Source organism: Schistocerca americana, chromosome 1 (genome assembly GCF_021461395.2).
Source record: "Schistocerca americana isolate TAMUIC-IGC-003095 chromosome 1, iqSchAmer2.1, whole genome shotgun sequence".
NCBI classification, from domain to species: Eukaryota; Metazoa; Arthropoda; class Insecta; order Orthoptera; family Acrididae; genus Schistocerca; species Schistocerca americana.
The window spans coordinates 523,938,264-523,965,136 of NC_060119.1; the positions used below are offsets into that span (position 1 = coordinate 523,938,264).

General features: G+C 42.1%; 1 protein-coding gene across 1 annotated transcript in view; it reads right to left on the reverse strand.

The window, feature by feature from the left end:
• The window catches only part of LOC124624573 (acid sphingomyelinase-like phosphodiesterase 3a), a 1,195,211-nt gene that overhangs the window by 18,640 nt on the left and 1,149,698 nt on the right, over nucleotides 1-26,873 (reverse strand). Inside the window, exons 6-7 of the mRNA XM_047149115.1 lie at nucleotides 5,059-5,264; nucleotides 422-576 (exon numbers count right to left, since the gene is read on the reverse strand). Of these exons, the coding sequence (XP_047005071.1) occupies nucleotides 422-576; nucleotides 5,059-5,264 (361 nt within the window). The remainder of the gene's footprint in view (nucleotides 1-421; nucleotides 577-5,058; nucleotides 5,265-26,873) is intronic.

Below are 26,873 nucleotides of genomic sequence, written 5' to 3' on the forward strand. Positions count from 1 at the left end.
CTCAGAATGTTGCTAATCTCGTGGCCACGAAATTACTGATCATTTCCGCGGTATCATATAATATCGATGAGACAGCATAAGAATTCCATGTAAGGGGAATCGTTTCTTTAGGATAACTTCTTGAGTTTTACAGACTCATTCTGAATTGAAATCTAGTAAAATGTTTTACATGCATGACAGAGACGTTAACGTCTATCTTTTAAGTATTTCACACTACCAACTTCATCAGTGACAATGATATCTTAATTTTTATCAAATTTAACCTGTTCTAGCATTTAATAATCTATAAACTGCTAAATGTACAATTATACACAAACATGCCATGAATGTACATTCTGCAATCCGACTCATTCTACACCGTTTGAATAGAATTATTGAAAATGACATGGAAGACAATAAAAGTAGTGTAACAAATACTCACCGTCTCTCCATTCTTTTTTGACTTTTCCAGTGTTGTTTCTAACCACTTCCACTGCCCCTTAGGGTCCTCCTCAGTTTGCGCACCCATGTACAGGTTGGTGTTCAGTAGCACCAACCGCAACTTCTCCTTCTTCATTTCGATAGAGTAGTACCCTCCTTCAAACAAAGGTGAATAATTAATAGAAATTACTAAAGGATGCCAAATATGAGCTAAAATATTTTATTTGCATTTTATTTATTACAAATTCATGGACTAAAATTTATTTTCTAGGAAATTTATTCCAAAACTAACAACTGGATGTGGCAAATTTCATCACATGCGTAACCTATCTACTGGGTATTGCATCTTTGAACAATGAGCACTCTGATGTTTCTTGATATACAAATGCGTCATGACAGCTGAGAATCGTAGTATTTATTAAGGACAGAGTAAGTATTAGTGACAGCTAGTCATGTTGATAAACGCCATGGAGATTATTCAGAACAGGAAACTAATGTTTCGTTCTGCGTACTTCGTTGGAAATATAGTCCCTTACTACCGAAAAAATGGAAACATACGATGTGTGAACATGTCAGCAAGCCTTTGCGGAAGTACCTACCATTCGTCTGAATACATCCCGATTTTCGACTCACATGTACAGGGGTAATGAAGCGGATCATAATATCTCGTGATTCACGACCAGTATCCTTGTTCGGTGCACCAATTTGGTAAACTGGAACTTTGTGGGCACTCGTGAAGTAGTGGCTTTTCTGGTTTTGCTGCTATCCCATTAGTTCCCTTCAACACTGAACAAGCACGTAGCCTGCTACACTATAATCCGTTCAGCCTTAGCATGACTGTTTGTAATAGGAACTGAATTCTCTGACTCTAGTTGTGCCAAATACTGCTGTGTAAAATTGATGGAGAATCTTTATAATGATTTCAAACATTACACGTTATTACTTTATCAGCGTTGAGATTTGGTTGACAAGAATCCCCATTCCTGTAGCCTGCGGCTATCCTCTTCACAACACAGGTGCTGCTTCGCACATATTCAGCTAGGCCTGTCCCTGAAATTCTTCCTGCCATTATCCTTTCAGCTACATGGTTCAGCAACGAATCACATCTCAATATGTGACAAACCATTGTATCTCTTAGAACAGAATGTCTTTGTTAACTTTTTTATCGTTTAATCATTGCCAGGCCTTTTTATTTCTTATCTGATCACTTCATGTGATCTTTAACGGTCTCTTCTAAAACCACATTCTAAAGCCACAATGCTGTTCATTTACGCTCACGAGCCAAGACAATGAGACCACTTGATTAAAAGCTTGTTGGTCCATCTGTGAAACGCAATACAGCAGCCATTCTATGTGGCATTTATCCAACAAAGCCATGGTATGTTTCACGAGGTACTGGTTTCCAACGGTTCCTGTAAATTACGGACATCTGGTAGCCTCTCAGATGTGATCCTTCGGGCTCAGGTCAGGGGGATTTGGTCGACAAGGTTGCGTAGGTTCAATTTCATGCTCCTCAAACGACTGTGGCATGATTCTGTACTTGTGACCTCGCCTTCCTGGAAGAAGTTTCTCGAACGAATGTAGGTGGGCCGCATAATAGTCCACGTTGTCAACAGCTGTCATGGCGCTTTTGATTACTACTTCAGGGCCCATGGAAGCCTAGATGAATGTCCCGCATTGCATAATCCTCCCATCTCCAGACTGCACCCGTGGCTCTGCGCATGTTTCGAAAAGCAGTTCGTCTACATGACAACGTATCCGAGTACAACCGCTGACTGGTAACATTAAGCCTCATTGTTCCGACCAGATGATACTTTTCCACTGATCCACGGACCAATCTCGATAACTTAACGGCCACTGCAGTCCGGCGTAGAAAAGGAGGTCGACTTACCTATTTGTTTTCTGTATAGTCCGTAGAATAATTCTTCATTCGCCTTTGCTCTGCTTATACAGGGTGATAACGAATAAAAGCTACAAACTGTAGGGGCTGATTTCTGACTTTAAGTGGAGGAAAAAGGGTGTTATGAACATGTTTCCGGAAATGCATCGTTGCCACGTTAGAGGGCACTGATGAATGACAATTCGTCTGATCAAATACCGTCTGTTCCTTGGATGTTGCGTCCGCAGCTCGTGGTCGTGCGGTAGCGTTCTCGCTTCCCGCGCCCGGGTTCCCGGGTTTGATTCCCGGCGGGGTCAGGGATTTTCTCTGCCTCGTGATGACTGGGTGTTGTGTGATGTCCTTAGGTTAGTTAGGTTTAAGTGGTTCTAAGTTCTAGGGGACTGATGACCATAGATGTTAAGTCCCATAGTGCTCTGAGCCATTTGAACCTTGGATGTTGCAGGCTGTGAGATTGACGCAGCGTTCTGTAAGCAGCAGAATAGTCCAGTATTCATGTCGGGAACGAGCCGAGATACTGTTTGTGTACGGCCAAGCAGATGGATATGGTCGACAGGCAGCGCGGCTGTGCCAAAACAAGTGCCCTCACAGACACTTGCCACATCACACCACATTTCAAGCACTTTTTGGGTCTCTGTGTGATCAGCGATCCTTTCAAACACAAGAATATAGAGGGAAGCGGCGGACTGTGTGCACACCAGATTTGAAGGACCGGGTCTTACAGGATATTGCGGTGAACTGTAGTAGAAGCTCCAAGCAAGTGGCCCGCCAACATCGCATAAGACAAAAGTACGATCACTTCTATCCTGCATGGCAACCACTACTATCCCTCTCACCTACAATCTCATGGAGGCCACTTTCAACGTCTGCAGTGACGTGAATGTGAAGCAGCTTAGTAGTGATTTTCTGGAAATTTTTTTGTCATTGCACGCACACGGTCCATTTCCGGACACATGTTAAAAGTCCGTTTTTCCTGCATTGCAAGCGAGGAATCGGTCGCAGTAGTTTGTCGCTTTTATTAACCAGTAGCCCGCAACACCGCCAAGCGGGAATGAATGTCACGAGTACCAATGGTTATAATGGTTTGGCTCATGAGTGTGTTTTCCCTGTTCCACAAGTTTTACGTCCCTAACAGGTGTGGAAATTTTCCATCAATTTCGTATCAAACTCATCATATAACATCTAATTCCAAATTGCTTTAATCTAATCCAGTATAGCATGTATCCACACATCACGTCCAAATAGAGTCACGGCTTTCGTCTGTAATCCAATTCGACACAGGCGTGGCCTGTTCGAACCCTGACCCTAAATTGACATATGTCGTTAGTATTCAACCGGCTATAACGATGGAGGTGGTGGTGTATAATTTCTGCTAATTGGTTTGTGCTCTAGCGTCTGCTGGTAAATACCCAGCCCTTCTGCAGTGCCTCACGAAGTGAACTGGCATTTGACAGTATTGATAGGTATCCGTCAACGGAATTTGTACCGTTTCGGCTCCCGGTAAGGGCTAGGAGAACTGAAAAGCCTGAGAATTGCAGATAGATCTCACATTCATCTGTGCCAATAAAAAGAGTATGCAGCGCGGGATTAGCCGAGCGGTCTGAGGTGCTGCAGTCATGGACTGTGCGGCTAGTCCCGGCGGAGGTTCGAGCCTCCCTCGGGCATGGGTGCGTGTCTTTGTCCTTAGGATAATTTAGGTTAAGTAGTGTGTAAGCTTAGGGACTGCTGACCGTAGTAGTTAAGTCCCATAAGATTTCACACACATTTGAACATTTTTGAAGAAGTTAATTAGTGTGTAAGCTTAGGGGCTGCTGACCTTAGTAGTTAAGTCCCATAAGATTTCACACACATTTGAACATTTTTTAAGAAGACTATAATGCACCTGACACTTATAATGGATCGTAGGAGAGTGACAGTAAACTATACCAATACTTTATCCCACTACAACCATAGAAGATTCTTGTTCCCAATGCTCAAGTCAGAGTATCGCCCGAGAGATTTTTTAGTAGTTTCTTTTTAAAAAACAGAATAAAATTTATCTTTCAAACACTATCTTGGAAAAGGATCATATCTATAAACGGAAAAGCGAGAAGCGAAACCAAAAGCAAGCCTTCGATGGATACAGTAGTAACATATAATGTGATATTCACGACCATCAGTAGATACTATTTAAAGTTTGAAAACATCAATTAAAGCAGAAAAAGATACAGTTTGGTCCTAAGACGGAAAAGAAAAAAGATAAAGTCCCAGCTCAGAAAAGGATGCAAAAGACGTACATGACGTAACAGTAAAAGAACTCACAGCAGCTTTGAAAACCACAAAAAATATGCAAAAGCGACAGGTATGAATAGAATAAACACAGACTTAATTAATTATGGCGGACTGTCACCACATTTTAAATTGTTACATTTGTTTTAACATGTGTTAGAAGCACGATTTTTTGTCAGTCTGTACTTTGTTCGGCGTTGTTACGCGTGTAAAATATTTCTGTGCTTGTTGACAAGAAATTATCTCAACCTGCCGCACTTCGTGTGACCGCGGTAGATAATAAACTAATTACGGGAGACTTCGTTCCTACCAGTCATATATCACCCATTTGTATCTTTACCACGACAAGTAAAGCAATTAATGGAGAAAACGAGCACAAAAATCGAACATGCTAGTTCCTCGCTCAGGTGTATCAAATAGCATAAAATAGAAGTAGGCCATCAAATGGCGTCGGTGGGGGGAGTTTTGCGTACCTGCAGCGAAAGTGTTCCCCGCCTCCGGCGGCAGCCAGGTTCTCCACAGCTCGAAGAGGTCCGAGTAGCGCTGCGGCCCGTCGTCATGGCCCAGCACAGGGAACACGAACTGGCTGCTGAAGAAGGTCTTCATCAGGGCCGTGATGTTGGACAGGGCCGCCCACTGCAGCTCAGGGGACGCCGCCACGTCGCGGGACGACACATCGCTGCAACACGCACCGCACCGTCCCGCGTCAAGAACCGCGACAAGTAGCCGTAAATCAAATGTCAACGGCGTCACGTGTTTTGATCTACGAACTGGCCGCGTGTCACTTGGCGGGATGCTTCTTCTCATGTTGATTGCGAGTTTGTTTAATACAGTTTTCCATTTTATTATACACTGCTGTGAAAACCTTAAGGGTGAGATAGGTAAAATAACATATGAACTACTTGGGAGAAATGAATGAAAGTGTCGGAGAATGTGGCTAACACTCTTGCAGTCGTGCACAGGATGCTGGGCGTAACAGGGCATGATATCAGCGTGTCTATAGCTCCAAATGTGGCTGGGCGCGCAACACGAGACAGTTGGAGAAAAGGGTAGAGTCAGTGTGTGTCAGTCAGCTAACACTTGCTGTGCACTGTGATATTCTTCATTACAGTATCGCCCGGAGACAACATATGGCTGACTTCAAACGGGAAAGACGGGCGAATTGTGACGTGTGTATCCCAGGCGATTGGTATTGTTCACAGCATTGTTTCTCCTGATTGGAGAGGGTTCCGAGCAACATTCTCTGCTGCCCGGAGGAGAGGAGATGGTTGCCCACAGTCAGCTACAGCAGCAAATGGCTGCTGCTTTGTGCAGCAAGCAAGAAGGAACCTACGTGAAACAGCAGATGCAATTGCAACCAAATTAAACAAGATTACAAGGCACGCAATGTCATGCTACGGTCTCTTTGCCTGAAGACAAGTACGTGGCGTTCCGATGACACCCACACATCAGTGACACCGTACGTGTTGGTGCTAAGTGCATAGGTACTGATGCAACAAGGATTGTGCTCGCCTGCTCATCTCGTATGAGAGCAGATTTAGTCCGTGACTCTTAACATACATTCACGCGGCGAGAGATGGAAACAGGTAACGGAGCCACGATATTGTCGAATAACGTGTTAGTGGTCCACGTTTTCTGTCATTTATGATTAGAGTCTCTCGTTTTGTACAGTGTTGTACCTTCACAATACAATGACCATCAAAGTGCAAAAGAGTCTGAAGGAGCGGACACTGTCAATAACGAATACAGCTCTGGGAAACTTTGTGCAATATGTAATCTGAAGGTGGAGAAGGGAAGAAAGGAAAGGAAAGGGAAGAGATCACTGTTGATAGCCGCATCGGAACATTACATAGGATCAGCGGCGACGAGTGAAAATATATACCAGACCGGGACTCGGACCCGGGAGCTCCAGTTTGCTAGGCAGGGACGTTAACCACTGCACCATTCGCGACACAGCGTTTTCGCAAGTGCGCGGACTATCTCGGCACCAATAAACGTCGATCTACATTCCCATCGACCGCCACCTACCCGCTGTCTCTGTCCATTTGTTCCACGTTCGCTCTACGAGATTCCTACAGGAGGTCGGACGTATCTGTGTATCCACCCAACAAGGCCAATCAGATTATATGATTGGGTGCTGTCTGTATTTTCAGACATGTCCGAAAGAACAGACACCATGCCTTCATATAACTACATTGTGCCAATATTAATAATTAGAGTTTGCGCAAGAATGCGCAAATTTTCTTTTCTGAATAGCAGAGCTCACACAAACTAATTATTAGAAGGCAGTAAGTCGCGCGTTGTGCTTAAAAAAATAATATATCCTACGTACTTCGTGGCAGCCGATGTCCGTACGAGTGTTGTCGCGGTATTAGTTAATTAAAAGTCTCATGCTAGCCCACAATATTTAAAGCCACCCCAACCAAAATCAAAAAATACGTCACTATAAAAATAAAAATATATAATTATCCCGTGATAAGTGTCCATCCACATCCATATACAGTATACCCTGATATCCCGAGCGGTCGCCTTAACCACCTCGATTACCCAAGAGCGCCTCCAGAACCGAATGAAACTGGTATATGTCACGTAGTCAAAACCCTTATGCTTGCACAATTCGTGCACTACGAGAAACACATATCGTCATTTTTGCTCGTCGGGTATGGGTACATCATTGATGATTCCAACGTCTGTTTATACAGTGTCTGTATCTTCAGAGTACAGTGCCCTTCAGACATGCACACGTGCAAGCATGCACAATTCGCGACCACATAGAACAGCGCAGCTGGAGGAACTCTTGGATCACATGATATTCGGCGAATGAATTGGCCTGCCAGTACCCGGGTTCCCGGGTTCGATTCCCGGCGGGGTCAGGGATTTTCTCTGCCTCGTGATGGCTGGGTGTTGTGTGCTGTCCTTAGGTTAGTTAGGTTTAAGTAGTTCTAAGTTCTAGGGGACTGATGACCATAGATGTTAAGTCCCATAGTGCTTAGAACCAGAGCCTGCCAGTTGCCCCACTTAAATCCCATCGACCACGTGCGGGGAGCATTAGGGAGACGTTTTCCAGTACGTTCACATGCACCAGCGACCACCAAGCAGCTGTCAACCACACTGGTGGAAGAATGGAACGCCCTACCGTAAGAGCTCTGTACCAGCTTTGTGGCCGGAATGGGAACACGTTGCAGAGGATGCACAGCCGTTCGTACTGATCAGAAACCCTACTAAAATCCATGTCCCGCCTTCTGTAATGTCCAGAACATCGTGAAAAATCGTGTTTGAATAAATGTTCCCGTATACTCAAGTTACTGTGTGTTCCTTTCACTTACCTACTACTGAACTGTATTGTACTACTTCAGTTCTTTCTGTAAGTGGTCCGCCGGCCGGAGTGGCCGTGCTTTTCTAGGCACTGCAGTCTGGAACCACGCGACCGCTGCGGTCGCAGGTTCGCATCCTGCCTCGGGCATGGATGTGTGTGGTGTCCTTAGGTTAGTTAGGTTTAATTAGTTCTAAGTTCTAGGCGACTGATGACCTCAGAAGTTAAGTCGCATAGTGCTCAGAGCCATTTGAGCCATTTTTGTAAGTGGTCCAGTTCCCATGGAGCTATGTTACTTTGCACGCACACAGCATGCGGAGTTAACTTCTTCTTCCAGTGTTGCACTCCCGTGTATGATTACAGCTTGGGTTTCAGAGAAATGAAGAAACAAATGAGGCAAATGTGATGACACCACTTTTCTTAGAAGAAAAGTCAAATAAAGGCTAACTCATATATCTAGCAGCGATAGAACTGAGGAAAACCTTTGGCGCTGTTAACGTGATTATACCTTTTGAAATGTTGGAGGTAGCAGGGATAAATTATAGGGTGTGAAACGTTATCGCGACTTGTACGGATACCAGACTCCAGTTACAAGAGTTGAAGTTGTAACACCATAGCTCTAGTGCTCTACTGATTTATTTTGGCTTTTGTTTTGTTTACTGTTATATCGTTTAGTTTCTGTAAACGTTGTTCGATTGAATCCATACCATAAGAGTGTTTTTTCTTTTCTCTGTTAAAAACTTTGATGTCTTTTAGAATGTGGGAAGTGTGACCTATGTAATATATCCGATATGAGCAAATGATATGATCGTCTTCCTCACTTAATGTCTTTGGTTATCTTCGAAATTGAATAATTTTGTTTAAGTAATTTTTTGTATAAATACCAATATGTGCAAATGTTCTCTTTTAATTAATATGTTTGTCTGTTGTTATGTAATTGGTTCAAAAATGGCTCTGAGCACTATGGGACTCAACTTCTGAGGTCATTAGTCCCCTAGAACTTAGAATTAGTTAAACCTAACTAATCTAAGGACATCACAAACATCCATGCCCGAGGCAGGATTCAAACCTGCGACCGTAGCGGTCTCGCGGTTCCAGACTGCAGCGCCTAGAGCCGCACGGCCACTTCGGCCGGCTATGTAATTGGTGATCCTCACTTATGGTTCTTAGTTATTTAGTATGTAAAAGGTGTTGTGTTTCCCCTCGGGAACGGAAGAATGCAGCGCGCGCATATTGAGGTTGGCGTAGGTAGAAAAGGTGGTATTGAGAGTCAGTCGGGGACGAGCTACTAAACTATCAACTGCTCAAGTAAAAGTTGGGTATTGTGCTGGTTCCGAGAGAGGCTTTTCCTGACGCTTTCCAGTGCCTCGGATGGATGGATAAATAGCTGGAACTATTTTGGAATTGGTATCTGTCATCGCCACCAAGAAATGACAGAGTCCAGCAATTCTACCTGCAAATCCACCTACCACTATGCAATTGCCACCACCCTGCGCAGTCACTGTAATGGGACACTATAGTAATGTACAGTGAAAGATCAGCTCATAGGATGTTACAGTGTATCCAAATATAAGGTAAGAATTGACTGAACTCTTGTACCTACCGTGATTTCTCCTCAGTCACATATCCACTTAGGATCCCTCCTTACCCAGTGTCCTTTATTGGTGGCATATTAAAATTAATATAGCATTAGAGTGTGCTAAAATTAATATTGTTTGTTGAAAATATCTTACAAATATCTCAAATTTGTGTTTAAATGCAGTAAAAGTTCAGAACTGCAACTGTTGAGAGTTACATGTTCATGCTTGCTAACTACTTGTTTCTCTAGTGTATTGAAAGTGTGTTTAGTTTGCTCTACTATATTGGTTAAGATTAAGGGCCCCCCTCCTTTGAAAGTAGTTCAAATGCATAAAGTTACTTAATCATAGAAAGTCTTAATTACTCTTGTTATTCAATTCAAATTCTATACAATATTGGGTTCCTCTTGTGTATTGAAAGTGCATATTAGTAATGTAATAGGATCCACGGTTTATCCTTTATGCTTAGGATAAATAACAATTTATAGAAAGACCACTATCTATGAAAACAGTAACTTCTTTTATTCAAAATTCAGTGAGAAATTGTTCGTTAGTGAAATACATTTAACTGTCATTGTAAATAGAAAAGTGTTTAGCTGAGAGAGAGACTTAACCTACGACAAGTTCATACCTTTGCAGTGAACTACATTTACGATTTTTTTTTTGTCAGATAGGAAAATGTTTGAAAAGTAATATTGAACCTATGCCTATTTTATGATTCTACAGTGAATATTGATAGCAATATTATTGAGGCCATTAAGTTTGAACAAACCTTCAAGGCAAAAGTATATGTCATTTTCTGTTACCATTATGTAAATAGCCATGTTCTCTTGTAACTGTTAGCACTTTCTTTAACGTAAACATATACAGGTTCCAGAGTTCATTGCACTGTCGTGTGGCCAAGTATAGGTTGTGTTTGTCCTTTAAAGTTACTTATACTTATCTTCTTGAACAAGAATGTCAATCATTCTCTTCCCTAATTAGGCTGGTGATCGTTTTCTTTATTCTTTGAACAGTGTAGATAGGTAAAGTATTGTTTGGTACTGTTTAAATATTTATGTAATTTTGACTTTCACTTTCGATAAGCCACCTCCGTTAGGTACTACACGGTCAGTGTAACGAAATTCCTCTCAGAAGGTAACACTGCTCTGCTTCTTTATACTATAATCGCTTGAATAAAAATAATTTCACTATAATAACTGCCGCCAGCTTTAAGGTTATAGCATAACAGTAGCGGACAGGAGTGTTATAAAGTGCGTGAAAGGATGTGAGGTGGGACTATAGCCGCTATCCGACGTTATTCAGTCTATGCATTCAGCAATCAGTGAAGAAAAACAAGAAAAATCTGGAAAGGGGAGAAAAATTTGAAATAGGGAAGTTTGCCGGTGACATGCAGTTCTGTCACGCACGGCAAAGGACTTGCAATGGCAAATGAACAGAATGGATAGTGTATCGAAAAGAGGCTATAAGATGATTATGTGCCAAGAAAAGTAACGCATAACGGAAGTTAGTTGGGTTAAATCTGGCGATGTTATTCGAATTATATTAGTAAATTACACACTAATAATAATAGACGAGTTTTATTATTCAGGCAGTGAACAACTGACAATGGTAGAAGCAAAATACAGGTTTGAAAAAACAAGGAAAGCGTTGCTGAAAAAGAGAAACTTGTTAACATCGAACCAAACAATAAGTCTTAGGAAAGGTACACTTAAGGTATTTGTTTGTTATTTAGCCTTGTACGAGAATATAATGTGGATGATAAGCAGCTCTGAGAAGGAGAGAATAGAAGCTTTTGGAAGGTGAAGCTGTAGAATTATGTTTATTATTAGATAAGTAGATCGTGGAGGCTCTGTAATGGTGTGGGGTGTGTGCTGTTTGAGTGATAAGGGATCTCCGATTCATTTAGGTACGACTTTGCAGGTCACATGTACCTAAGCGTCCTGTCTGATCACCTGCATCAATTTATGTCCACTCACGGGGGACGTATCTCATAAATCCCTCCTTTGACTACTATGTGAATATATCTCTTCAGTCAGGTATGCGTACCAGATAAAACTGACGGAGGAAGTACAGAGGGTACACAGAAGCACAGAACGTTTCCTTATGGGTTCATATTGTAAGGATGCAAGCTTCACAGAGATGCTCTGCCGGCGTCAGTGGCAGTAGCTGCAAGAGAGGCGTTCAGCATCGCGGGCGATTTACCTTGAAGTTGAGGGGGCGCACGTGTGAGAAGTATCAACCAATATATCGCTACCTCCTACGTATAACTCTCCAAAAGTTTATGAGGGTAAATTTAGGGAAATTCTAGCTCACACAAAGTCGTAACTATCGTTGTTCCTCCGAAACATTCCCGAACTGAACACCAAAGAGGAGAGAGGAGGGACGAACAGTGGTAAACGCATTACGCTTCGCAACATATCGTAAGGGTCCTTCCCGATTATAGATGTAGCAGATAAAGATCGCCGAGAAAATTATGAACTATGTACATACACAGCAGTTTTAATCGTCATACCTTAATGGTAGCCCATATCTTTTCTAACTGTCAGAAAAAGGACACATACAAATATATACATTCTTGATACTCTGCCCCAGCTCTTAGTTACAGTACCTGTCTACTAGAGTTCCAAAAAGCTTGTCGAAGGTAATGTAAACAGATTTTAGAGTAAGTAATATACCCTCTTATCGGAAGAGTTCATGACTTATTATCCTTTGAAAAAATAAAGTTTTTGTACTTACCTCAAAACTTTATTTCGTTAGTTACCTTTCCGATATTCTGGTTTGTTTAGTGGTATTTTAAATGAAAACCGTTAGTTAGTCTCTTTATTCTCAGTTCAGTACGTTTGAGATGCCTTATGGGTTACACTTGATTGAAGGTACTGGTTGGCAAGTTTCTATGTTGCGTAACCTAATATGTAAACAAGCCGGAAAACATAGTCAACGAATCTGGAAGAACAAACAAGACGTCATCGGATATTTCAGGGAAATATAGAAGTATCTTTGATCCACATATTCAGACTATGTTGGTGGTGGTGCACCTCGAATAAATAAAGGAAGGTACGGAAATATTTATCGTTTATTCTAAAAGTATGAAATCCTAATTTTATGCCTCCTGGCCACAAAGATAATACGTTTAGAACGTTAAGTTGTGTTTTGTCCTCCTTCGGCAATGGAATTATTATTTTTATTGGCTGTTATGGTACTGACAGTTTTCTTTTTTTATTTTTCTCGATACGTTACCTGATCCACTGACATTTTTTCCATATAATAAGTTTCTTTTTTATTTATGACTAAATAAACAGCAAATGATTATTCTGTTTACATTCCATTGTAACAAATACGCAATAAATAATTATTTCCGACGGTAAAGATTAAAACATTGTGCTATAAGTATATTTTTTAATTTTGAAAATACATTTGAAACTACTATTATTACTTCTGAAATTTTTTTGGATTATAGTTTTAAAGTAGTTTTAGAGTAAATTATATACTGTATTAATCGTATATGACTTTTTGGCATGTACATAACGCAATGTGTATTAGCTTTGTGAGACTTGCGTCACTCATCGTCTTTGTCTAACTTTGTAACGCGTATTGCTGCGGTTGTGTTCTATAACTCCTGTTCCATGTTATCAGTTCTGTGGTTTTCTGTGTTGGTAATTGTTGGCTAGCCAAGTGTAGAGATGTAAGTATTTATCTAAAAAATGTGTGTATCTAAGTAAATGTGTAGTGTGTTGATGATGCAATAAATTATGTAAATAACGAAGACCAACAAAGCAGTGTAATATTTCATTTATACAAAACTAATACATTAATTGAATCACTCCTTATAAAATAGTAACCACCCAAAGAGGGTGGACTAAATGAAATGTCGAGAAGACTAAATAGAGGAGGCTAAAAGTCACTTTTCCTTTTCAGTTAGCGCTTTTCGCTACACTGCAATTATTCAGCCAGCCTTTATATTTCGTCAAGTGTTCATTCCTTCAATAAATGATTTTTCCGAATCACAGACAATGGGAAGAACTAACAAGGGAACCTTCTGATCGCACCCCCCTCAGATTTATTTATAAGTTGGCACAGTGGATAGGCCTTGAAAAACTGAACACAGATCAATCGAGAAAACAAGAAGAAGTTGTGTGGAACTATGAAAAAATAAGCAAAATATACAAACTGAGTAGTCCACGCAGAAGATAGGCTACATAAAGGAGACTGAGAGGTTACGGGCGCCGTGGTACCGTGGTCAGCGTGAGCATCTGCGGGATGAGAGGTCCTGGGTTCAAGTCTTCTCTCGAGTGAAAAGTTTAATATTTTATTTTCAGTTTATGTGACAAACTCTCATGTTTTCATCACTTTTTTTGGAGTGATTATCACATCCACAAGAAAACCTAAATCGGGCAAGGTAGAATAATCTTTTTACCCATTCGCCAAGTGTACAAGTTAGATGGGTCGACAACATATTCCTGTCATGTGACGCACGTGCCGTCACCAGTGTCGTATAGAATATATTAGACGTGTTTTCCTTTGGAGGAATCGGTTGACAAATGACAATGCGTCCAAATCTTTTCGGTTCGCAATGGAGAGGCAAGTCCTTTCGTCTACTAATCGCACGGTTTTGCGGTGCGGTCACAAAACACAGACACTAAAGTTATTACAGTGAGCAGAGACGTCAATGAACGAAAGGATTGATCATAACTTTGCGAAAGTAAAGTAAGTAAAATTTTCACTCGAGGGAAAACTTGAACCAAGGACCTCACGGTCCTCACCTGCTCGTGCTAACCACGGGACCACTGTGTTCCTGCGCTGATACCGTCCTTGATGTTGCCTATTTTGCGCATGGACTACTCAGTTTGCATATTTTGTTTCTTTTTTCATAGTACCACACAACTTCTTCCTGTTTTCTTGATTGATCTGTGTTCAGTTTCTCAAGCCCTATCCACTGTGCCAACTTATGACTAAATCTGAGGGGGGTGCGATGGGGAGGTTCCCTTGTAAGAATTATCTGAGTTGAATAAAAGAGAAAATTCGTTGCTATCGTGTTGTGTAAAGACCAAAAAACGGCCACCACTTTTCAGTGGACAGAATCTCGTATTAAAAAATTATTAAATTCGTAGTATGCGCGTAGTAGGTGTGATGAAAGGAAAACGAGACAAAGTGAAATCGATAAAGATTCGGGGTTATGATCAGTTATATAAGTGCCTCACGTGGCGAAACAGCATAGCCAGCGGTATTAGAAGACTTGACCATACGACTATTTGAAAAAAAAAAGAAAAAAGAAAATGCATTGAGTATGCCATCACAGCCGGTTCAGAGTTAGAAATGTGAAATAAGTGAAGAATATTTTGGCAGCTGTATGTCTTATGTATCATGTCACCTGTTTTGCACAAACACTAAACACATTTAAAGGAAGCCAAGTCCAAACACAATAACGCCGCGATATCCGTTTACTTCGAACATAACATCAGACGGCAGGCCACACACGTAAAAATGGCTTTTTTGTGAGTTGGCCTCACTGTGAGTGCTGTGTCGAAACGACAAACTAAGATCTCGCTATTGAAAGATCAGCAACGTAGATTGCGGAAGCAGGTGGACAGTCTTTCAGACGAAATAAGCCGAACTACCATTTAGAGCAGAAGTAGGATGACAATATTTTCCGTTGAACGATTTTGTATAGCACCCTTGCACAGGTCAGAGTAACATTTATTAAAACGAATATGTAAGAAGGGAGCAGCACTATGTTTTGCCTCTACAGCTTCAACACGAGCAATATCCGCTGCGCATACGAGAATGCACCGCTGCTTGAAATGTGATTCTGTCGCCACAAAATGCAATTCAATGTGTTCACGGACCCGTATGAAGGTTTAACATCTGCACTGTTCTTCTTGCGAGAGCAGAACAAACATGGGTCCTTTATTATTTCTTTCTCTAAGAGTTTCCTTGTCTCTTTGTTATTACTTTCATTCGTTTCCCTCCAACTAAACATAACTGATCTAATTATACAATAGTGAAATTGTTTCTTTTACCGCGTCAAAACACTGATCGGTCGTTCAGGAGGGAACAAAACTTTTAACATACCTTAATGACAAGGGGAAAATTTATTAACTTCGAGTAAGCGATCTAGCAGGACGCGTGTTCGAATACAGAAAAAATGGTGTGTAGCCTACCGACTTCCGTGTGTGTAGCTCGGGGGACCCATGCGTATAAGCAGAAGACAAATACGCACACGCATTGAGTCACCTGCGCACGCAATCACACACATACACAAATACACACGGGCACAAGCACACACACACACACACACACACATACATACACACACACACACACACACTCACACACAAGTAGGCACGCACGCACACACACACACACGCATGCGCACACACACACACACAAGTATGCTCACACACACACACACACACACACACACACACACACACACACACACACACATTCACATTAAAATCCTACCAAATGTCTGGAGTTACTAGTACAAATCAGTTACTAATAAACTGATACATGAAGAAGGAAGGAGATAAGATTCGGGTTTGATCTCCCGTCGAGCATGAGGTTGTCGGAAACAAAGAAAAAGCTCGTCAGGAGCAAAGATGAGCCAGAAAAACATCCGTAACATCCTCCTAGAAAGCAGTTCATCTTCGCTTGGGAACAACGGAAATCATAATACGAGGTGGGATCGTGCTCCGGTCCAGTGCTTTATTAGTTGTCTCTCGTTGCGCGAGAAACATACTACACAAATCGATAAACATACATAAGGGTCAAAGAAAGGTTCGGTTCGAAGGTCGCACAGTCCAGAATCGGTATGCCAATCGGGCAAAGTCGCCGTGAGACTTGAGGTAATCATTCCACCGACTCACAAGGCTGAATACACCGTGACTCACTGCTTGAGGAGCTCCGTAAATGCCTTCTGCCCAGGTATGGGCGACCGTTCATGGCCTTTTTCTTGGAACTGAATGAGCGAGAATCGCGTGGGTAGAGATGAGGACTATGAGCCGAGTGCTCGAGTGTTTGCCACTTGAGTTCGTGTAAGTTCTGCGCTACGATCAACCGCTGTATTGTGTCGAATCGTAACCAGCACGGAACTTGGGTCACCATTTGGTGACGGTAGCTTTGGACGGGCATGCTGCCCCTTGCACATTCTTCTTCCTCCGATGGATGTTCACCGATGTTTTCTCCTTCGGCAACCAAGAAAAGAACAGCACGTTAGTCATGTTCGCATGCATTTGATAACAACATCCCCATAGTCTATGTTTCTGCCTTTACCGTAAGCACGTCGGAAAGATACGAATGCCACACTAAATCATTGCCTACGTTTCGGTGCTTGTATACCCGAATATGAGTCGCGATACGTTGCATATACACTCCAGCAACGCCCTCGAAAGGAAACCTTTTGATGGTCCATTCTATAAATTCTATGGATGAGGCACACAAGGCATACAATTTTTCTTTCTGACATATCGTCTCAGAATACTGTTAAAATGAAGTTTCAGCTGCAAATCTCATTGATTGGAGTACAACTGTCTTCAGCGTTGAGTTCCGCTTCGATCTGAACACCGATGACCGGCGAAGACGTGTGTGGAGATGCCCTGGGCAGTGGTGAGATACCAACGTGAATGCCTCCTGCCATACGGCCCGATAACCACGAGTGCTGGTCTGGGGTGCATTTTCATTTGATAACCTGAACCTTCCGCTGTCATCCGCTGCATCCTTGCAGCACAGCGGTACGTCGACGATACTCTACACCCCGTTTCGTTGCACTTCATGACGAGCCATCCTGACCTTACACTTCAGCAAGATGATGTCCTACCGCAAACGGCGAGATTCCCTACTATTGTGATGGTTCTTACCAATCCCTACCTCAGCCAGCGATGTAGTCGAATGTCTCCCCAACGTTGCATGAAAAACCCGCTGCGTAATATTTCCTTGTACGCAGAATTTACATGGCGCTACTCCCCAGTGTTTGGACGATTATTAACACGGTCCAACCACCTGTTCGGGATTTTGACCATCTAGCACGCCAGCTGGACAGAATTTGGCACGATACCCCTCAGGAGGATGTCAAGCAACTTTGTCAATGAATACCAAGTCGAATAACTACTGGATAGGGGACGGATGTGGACAGATTAGCTCAATTGTGTGGCTCGTTCTCTTGAATAAATGACCAGTTTTTTTCTGAAACTGTAATTATTTGCTTGTCTGTGTATCTACATTACATCCACCGATTTCCGTCCCATTTGGATAATTTCCCCGGGTTGAAACTTTTTTTGTTGTAGTTCTAGTTCCTATTACTGGCGTGTGACGACGGTTTTGGGGAGTTTCCTTTGTCTGAAACTGAAAATGCCATTCCCTCTGTCCCGTTACCTACTCGCTTGCTGTTTGGCTGAATAGTTCTCGATTCCATGTCAGTCGATGCTCGAACAGTCCGCTTTAGCTAGAGAATGAAACGTATATAGCATCGGAAAAAAGTTCGGGTAGCTTTTCCTCTCCTTGCTACATAAATGTATCTGCATTGCAACAACAATAAGAAACCGACAGCGCTGAAGCTATATATCCTCTCGTTTCGTCTTCTCGGAATCTACGCTATGTGGTCAAAAGTATCCGGACACCCTCTAAAACACGTTTTTCATATTAGGTGCATTTTGCAGCCACCTACTGCCAGGTACTCCGCATCAGTGACCTCAGTAATCATTAGACATCGTGAGAGAGCGGTATAGGACGCTCCGTGGAACTCAGGGATTTCGAACGTGGTCAAGTGATTGGGTGTCACTTGTATCATAAGTCTGTATGCGAGATTTCCACACTACTAAAAATTCCTAGGTCCACTGTTTCCAATGTGATAGTTAAGTGGAAACGTGGAGGGACACTTACAGATCAAAATCATACAGATCGACCTCGTCTGTTGACTGACAGAGACTGCCGACAGTTGAAGACTGTCGTAATGTGTAATAGGCAGACATCTATACAGACCATAACACAGGAATTCCAAACTGGATCAGGATCCACTGCAAGTACTATGACAGTTAGGCGGAAGGTGAGAAAACTTCAATTTCATGATCGAGAGGCTGCTCATAAGCCACACATCACGCTGGTAAATGCCAAACTACGCCTCGCTTGGTGTAAGGAGGGTAAATATTGGGCTACTGAACAGTCGAAAAACGTTGTGTGGAGTGACGAATCATGGTACACAATGTGGCGATCCGATGGCAGGGTGTGGGAACGGCGAATGGCCGGCGAACTTCATCTGCCAGCGTTTGTGGTGCCAACAGTAAAATTCGGTAGTGGTGGTGTTATGGTGTGGTCGTGTTTTTCATGGAGAGAGCTTGCTCCCCTTGTTGTTTTGCGTGGCACTGTCACAGCACAGGCCTACATTGCTAATTTAAGTACTTTCTTGCTTCCCACTGCTGAAGACCAATTCGGGGATGGCTATCGCACCTTTCAACAAGATCGAGCACCTATTCATAATAACGGCAGGTGGTGGAGTGGTTATACGAAAAAAAACTCCCTGTAATGGACTGGCCTGCATGGAGTCCTGACCTGAATCCTATAGAACACGTTTGGGATGTTTCGGTATGCGGACTTCGTACCAGGCGTCTCCGACCGATATCGATACCTGTCCTCAGTGCAGCAGTTCATGAAAGCTTTCATCAAGGCCAAGGGTGGGACAACATCATACTGAATTCAAGCATTAGCGATGGAGGGCTCCATGAACTTGTAAGTCATTTTCAGCCAGGTGTTCGGATACTTTTGATCACATAGTGTAACTGCTGGATAAATAAATTTTTGAAACCATAAGCATAGACACACTACCATATTCTGCGCTTAATAAGAACGTTTGCCGAAGGGCGTGCTTTGAGTAGCGTCTCCGGCATCTGAATCCAGTAACCTGGGTCGTCTGAATGGACATAAAATTGTATCTTCAAGTTTGTACACTGTCACGTCTTGGTCCATTGTAAAGCAGTCTAAGTGAATACGCTCAACAACTATTGTGCAGATTCCATTTACGCTGTCAATTTTGAAAGAAATATTGACAAATGGTGATACAAACATACAAGATAAATTCACCTGGTAAAGATTTAAAGTTGTATTAAGACGTCTTCTTCTTATGAGATCTGTGCCTCGTACGCAACAGGCGTTCGAGCACATAAAAAAACCAGTTCATCTACTACTACTGTATGGAAAGACAGATTCCAGTAATATTAATGTTGATTTGTGTGTTTCTCTACGTTTAACGCTTCGATGTTATATTTGTCTCCATCTTCCGCATCTCACAAGACTTTTCCTGGAGACCTCCATCGTTATACAGACAGCGTTACAGATGACATCCGAACTATTAACATAATGCTAGGCACCAGTTTACAGCGCAAAATTTTTTACTTATTATGAGAGCCTTGATATTTTGAATGTATCCTTCTGGCACTCGAAACGATAATATTAAGGCAGCACGTAACTGTAGTGAAACTGACGTGAAGTATACTATTAGGTTGGTGCATAAGGACGTAGTGTTTTTGTGTTGGCATTCCAGTTGCTATGGATTTATTTATCAATTGTCATTTTTATTTGTAGTTCACCGCTACTGTCTGAGCGTACATATTGTTATATAGTTATTCGGAGACAGTGGGTGGAGTTGTGGACGCTAGAAAATGGAGTGCCAAGTGGAAATATGAGAACATTTTCCTGGAGACCTCCATCGTTATACAGACAGCGTTACACATGACATCTGAAGTATTAACATAATGCTAGGCACCAGTTTACAGTGCAAAATTTTTTACTTATTACGAGAGCCTTGATATTTTGAATGTATGCTTCTGGCAATCGAAACGATAATATTAAGGCAGCACGTATCCGTAGTGAAACCGACATGAAGTATACTACTAGGTTGGTGCGTAAGGACGTAGTGTATTTGTGTTGGCATTCCCGTAGCTACGGGTTTATTTATCAATTGTCATTTTTATTTGTAGTTCACCGCTACTATCTGAGCGTACATGTGGTTATTTAGTTATTTGGAGACAGTGGGTGGAGTTTCGGACTCTAAAAAATGGAGTGTCAAGTGGAAATATCAGAACATTTCCGACATATTCTTTTGTTTACAGTTCAGTAGAGGGATGACAGCAGCGGGGACAGCCAGAAACATCTTTGCCGTGTGTGCGGATAATGCCATTGGACAGAGAACACCATAAAAATGGTTTCCTCGTTTCTGGAGGATCGTTTTGGCATTATTGACTCTACACTTTCAGAAGGACCTTCGAGGTTCGACGGAGATATTTTAAAGCCATTAATACACAAAGATCCATGACAGGGTACTCGGGGACTGGCATCTGTGAACATTCCACCATAGTGGGTCATTTACATCCAACAGAGATAGTTCAAGAACTGTGTGTACGGGTAGCGCATACTCTACCCTATGTGAATTCGTGAGGGACCAAATTGCAGAAGTTATCGATCCCATGCTCTGAGCCAAAATTACAGAAACCTCTGAGTGCTCGTCATCAACTGGCTTGTGAACAACACCTCCATTCCCATCCTGCATAGTTACTGTTGGTGACACGTGGTGTCTTTATGCTAACATAAGGAAAAGAAAAGAATGGTTGAGGCCAAACAACCCTGACACTCCCCATATCAAAAGATCGGGCATCCACAAGAGATAATGTTTCGCATCTGGTGGAAAAGAGACGATATGGTGTACACAACTTGATTGCCCGAGTTGCAACCATCACTGCTGACAATTATTGTCAACAACTCAGATGTTCTTCAGACGTAGTCCAAGAATGACGAATATAAAGACCGCGTGAAGTGATGCTACTCCACGATAATGGCCTCCCCCATTCTGCTAAACCGACAAAAAGCCGGAGCTCGGTTGGGAAGTCATTTCGCAACCATCTTATTCACCCGATTTAGCATCCTCAGATTTTCACCATTTCCGCTCTCTATCGAACAACATTCGAGAAACTTTCTTTCCGGATGAAAATGCGCTCCGAATTTAGTTCGACGGATTCTTCGCATCGCAGGCCGGTGTGGCCGAGCGGTTCTAGGTGCTTCAGTCTGGACCCGTGTGACCACTACGGTCGCATGTTCGAATCCTGCCTCGGGCATAGATGTGTGTGATGTCCTTAGCTTAGTTAGGTTTAAGCAGTTCTAAGTTCTAGGGGACTGATGACCTTAGAAGTTAAGTCCCATAGTGCTCAGAGCCATTTGAACCCTTTTTTTTCCTTGTTTGGAATCAGTAACTTTCAGCTTCATACTGAGGCAGAAATCGCAGGATATAGATTAGGCAGGGGATGGATGGGTAACAAATGTCAGTTTGTTTGCTAGGAATTCACCCACAAAAAGCGAGGCTCATTGTCTTCATGCGGCAGCTAGCGTTTGTTCTCCCATCTATCAGGCCACTTGTGTCCAACATCTTCTCTCAGTCTTTAGAAAATATCAGGATAGAGCAATTCTGTGACGTGAGATCATATGGAAGAGATTCATTGTCAAGAACTCTACGGAAGGAAAAAAAAGTAGCTTTCAGTTAGTGTTGCCACGAAGTTTATCAGATTTTTCGATCCGTGGAGAGGGTGGAGAGGTTGATCACTTAAACTGCGAAGATTGCAGCTTTCTTTTTTCAGGATCATAACCTTACATCTGTCGACATTTATGATCCTCGGTGTCATCGTCTCTATCGGTTTTTTGCAGTTCGTTGAATACATCAACCCGATCGTCTCTTTGATCGGCGTTCAAAATATGAGCAATTAACTCCGCTGCAATTCATGTTCAACTCATCTATTAGAGTGTGTTGACATGCCTCGCGTGAAATTCTGGGTAGCACTTCATATGTAACGACGAAAGTCGTGAAAAGGAAATAATCGAGGCAACAAATAAGGGCAACAGTCACTCCTGCGGAGATCTGAGGTAGCCTGATGCGGCAGGCAGACGGTGCGAGGGTTTTTCTGTCAGATGAAACAAACAGAAAAATAGCGTCAGGGGATATGGCCAGCTCCGTCAACAACCTTGCTCGGCACATAGTAATAGATCCCCTGTATGTGTACGCGTTAGGATTTAGATATCATTCCGAAGCATAAGTCAATATTCAACAATGAATAATGAAGCTTCTTTTTGTTTCATCAGTCGCCTATCTACTTTGATGTGATCCGCCAAGAATTCTTCTCCTTTTTCAGCCTCTTCATCTCAGAGTAGCACTTGCACTCTACGTCCTCCATTATTTACGGGTGGTACTCCGATCCCTCTTTTCCCCTACAGTCCTTACTCTCTGCAGTTACCTCCAGTACAACGGAGGCTAATCAACTGTGTCTTAATGTAAGTCTTGTTATTCCATCCCTTCTTATAACTATTTTCCGTATGTCCCTTTGATCACCGATACCGTGGAGAACCTCCTCATTCGTTACCTTAACGAGCCCACCTAATTTTCTATATCCTTCTGTAGCATTACATTCCCGACCCTTCTGCTCTTCTCTGGTCCGATTTTCCAACTGTTTGTGAGATCACACAATGCTGTGGTGCAAACGTACATTCTCAGAAATTTCTTGTTCAAACTAAGTCCTACATTTGATTCCAGTCGAATTATTTTGGCCAGGAATGCCCTCTTTTCCTGTGCTAGTCTGCATTTTATGTCTTCCTTGCTTCGTCCCTCGTAGGTTATTTTGTTTCGAAGGTGTCAAGATTCGTGATCCCCAATTTCGATGAGTTAAGTTTCCCGCTGTTCCTATTTCTGCTACTTCTCATTCCTTTAGTCTTTCTTCGATTTACTCTCAATGTACGTTTATATTCATTAGAATGTTCACTCCATTCGACAGCTTCAAGCAATTCTTCTTCACTTTTAGTGAGGATAGCAAAGTCATCAACGAATCTTATCTTTGATATCCTTCTACCTTGAATTTTAATACCACCCATAAACCTTTCTCTTATTTCCGTCATTGCTTATTCGATATATAGCTTGAACAGTAGGGGGGAAAAACTACATTCCTGTCTCACATCCTTTTCAATCCAATGACTTCATTCTTGACCATACAATCTTATTTTTCCTTTTAGGTTGTTGTACACTTTCCCTGCGGCTTACTCCTATTTTGTCTCGGAATTTCTAACGTCATGTCGTATTTCACATTGCCGAACGCCTTTTACGGGTAGCCAAAAACTTGTTTCCATAGTCGAAGACAACATCAGAACCGACTCTCAGGAGCCTTTGCCTTTCCCAAAGCCCAACTGATCGTCATTTAACACATCCTCAATTTTCTTTTCCGTTTTGCTGTATATTATTCTAATCAGCAACTTCGATGCATGCGCTGTTAAGCTGATTATGCCATAATTGTCCCATTTGTCGAGTCTTGCTATCTTTGAAACTATGTGGGTGATGTATTTTCGAAAGTCAGATGGTATATCGTCAGTCTCTTATACTCTAAGCAACGGAATAGTCGTTTTGTTGCCACATACTTTAATGATTTCTGAAATGGAATGCTGTCTATTCAGCCTGCCGCATTTGATCTGAAGTCTTCCATAGCTCTTTCAAATTCTGGCCCTAATAATGTATCCTCTATATCTTTCATATCGACTCCAATTTCTTCTTCTATTGCATCTTTAGATAAATTCTGCCCTTCACAGAGGCCTTCAGGACCCTCTTTCCACCTGTCATCTCTCTCCTCTGCGTTTAACAGTGGAATTCCAATTACACTCATAATGTTACGACCCTAGTTTTCAATTTCACTGATTGGTGCATTGACTTTTCAGTATGCTGAGTGAGTCCCTCCAACGATAATTTCTTTTTCGATTTCTTCATTTTGCTTTGTCTTCCTTGCACTTCCGATTTATTTCATTCCTTAAAGGTTTATGTTTCTCTATTCCTGTCTTTGGCTTACCATTCACCATTCAGATATACGGGAGGGAACTGCCAAGGGTAACCATGAGACAACTATGAATAACCAAAGAATGTTCCTTCTTTCGTCGATGAACTGATGTATTTCTTGTGTTACCCAAGATTTCATCGTACGTATCATCCTTGAGCCTATGTTTGTCCGTTCAAAATCTGTGATTGCCCATTTTAGAGACGTTCATTCTTCTTAAACTGTCTCAACGAGTACTCCTAACGCAGTACCCATATCCTCAACGAACTCCACACGCGTCTAATCATTTCTTAATATTCCAGTATCCCATTTCCTTCCACATTGATTCTTCTGATGATTCTCCAAGACTTCAGTCTATTCTTCACTATTACTAAATTGTGACCGGAGTCCACATCTTCTCCTGTATACACCTTACAATCTAATACCTGATTTCGAAATGTCTGTGAAATGACTGTCTGACCCCGACGGAACCTTTTTGTCTTTAATTTCATCTTGTATAAATGGAAGAATGGAACTGTGGCTGGTCGATGATCGATGACTCACAGAAAATAGATTTAGATTCCAAAAGACGTAAATTTATGGAATAATTTTATTAAGCAGGCAGTTTCGGTGCCTTATTGGCACAATCTTCAGACCCCTAAACACGAAACTATATAAGCTACTCAGTCGTTTGTGCTTACTAAAGGAAGCATTATATGAAACTGGTTTTCTTAGATATTTTCACAATAGACGTGGAAATTTTACACATCCAACCACAACTGTCTCGTTATGCCATTTTCTTCTGCTGTGATATTACCGTATATTCGTTTGACAAGATATTACTATCTTCTGTCAGTTTCATTTCACTTATCCCCCACAATATTAAGACTGACCCTTTGCATTTGCCTTATCGGATTTTGTGGTTTCCCTACCATGGTCAAACTTCCGACATTCAACGTACGGACTGTTAATGTGTTGTACATTCGATCGTTGTTCACCTTTGTCTCATGGTTAGCCTTGGCAGTTCCCTCACGTAGATCTGAATAATGAACTAATCCCAAATCTTTCGTCATTCGGACAATTGTCGTTAGATGTGTGAAGTGTACGCGTCTGTTGAGAAGATATCTACGAAAACAAGTTTTGCACCGTTGTTCCTTTAGCAAGCACAAACGACTGGATGGCTTACCTCGTCTCGTGTATAGGGCACTTTTGACTATGTTATGAGGGACCGAAACTGGCACCGTAATAAAATTATTGCGCTAATATATGGCTATTGAATGCTTTCTACTACTCACAGAATTTAGCTGGAACTTTCCTTTTCAAGTAAACTTCCTCCTCTTGCGATTTTCAAAGAGAGTACTCTCTATTGCCGCCTGAAATGTATTTCAAAACTAGATTAATGCATCTTCTATTTCATTCCTATTGCAGAGCCATCTCCTCCTGTAATACTTTCTTCTATTCCTTCCTATACAATAGCTTTCCAATCCTCCATGATTATTACATTTTCATCGCGCATTACATTCTGAGTTACAAGTTCAATATCCGCTCGCGGCGTTGGTACATACACCTGAACTATCGGCGTTGTTTTGCTGTCGAATCTGATGAGAAATACCGCCGAGCTGTTCACAGCGACTCAGTCTCTGCCACGCTTTCCTGTTCGCAAACTAACCCCATTCTTGCTATGCCATTTTATTTTTCTGTTGATATAATCGTATATTTGTGTGACTCGAAGTCGTTACCTTCTTTCAATTTCACTTCACTGAGCCCATCCTCTATCATATCTAGGTTGAGCCTTTCAGATTTTCTGGCTTGCCTACTACTTTCGAACCTCTGACATTCCACCCATTGACTCGTAGTGTGTTAGCGTTTCGTTAGTTATTCAATCTGTTTCTCACGGTTACCGTTCCTTTGGCCGTTCCCTACCGTAGATCCGAATGGATGACTATTGCCGAATCTTTTGACGTTGATATTTTTTTCAATTACAGACTATATGTCCTCTGAACTCTAAGGGCAAGAGGTAATGCTGTAGCTCTGTTCACTCCTCCGCCATCTTTGACAAGATCATCGGCAGAACGAGGGTGACACCTTATACTGGGACTGTTCGGCCACCACTCCTGATGAATTTTTATTCAAAATTCAAGCAGTGACTGGGTTCGAACTCAGACACAGAACGTTTTGATTACAATTCGGCAACGGAGCTCCTTTTTCCTATCTTTTTCTTTATAACTCTCCGTCAGCACTTGCGAGCGCATGTCACATGACCGTCCTCAAATTATATCAATGTAATCTTCCCTCTTTGTTTTTATTATAGTCGAGTGGTTCTAGGCGCTACAGTCTGGAGCCGCACGACCGCTACGGTCGAAGGTTCGAATCCTGACTCCGGCATGGATGTGTGTGATGTCCGTAGGTTAGTTAGGTGTAAGTAGTTCTAAGTTCTAGGGGACTGATGACCTCAGAAGTTAAGTCCCATAGCGCTGAGAGCCATTTGAACCACGTTTTATTATAGTTGGCGGCGAGTCCCCTGACCGAACACGCTGGGTTACCGTTCCGGCACTTCGAGAGCCCGGGCTGTAGCT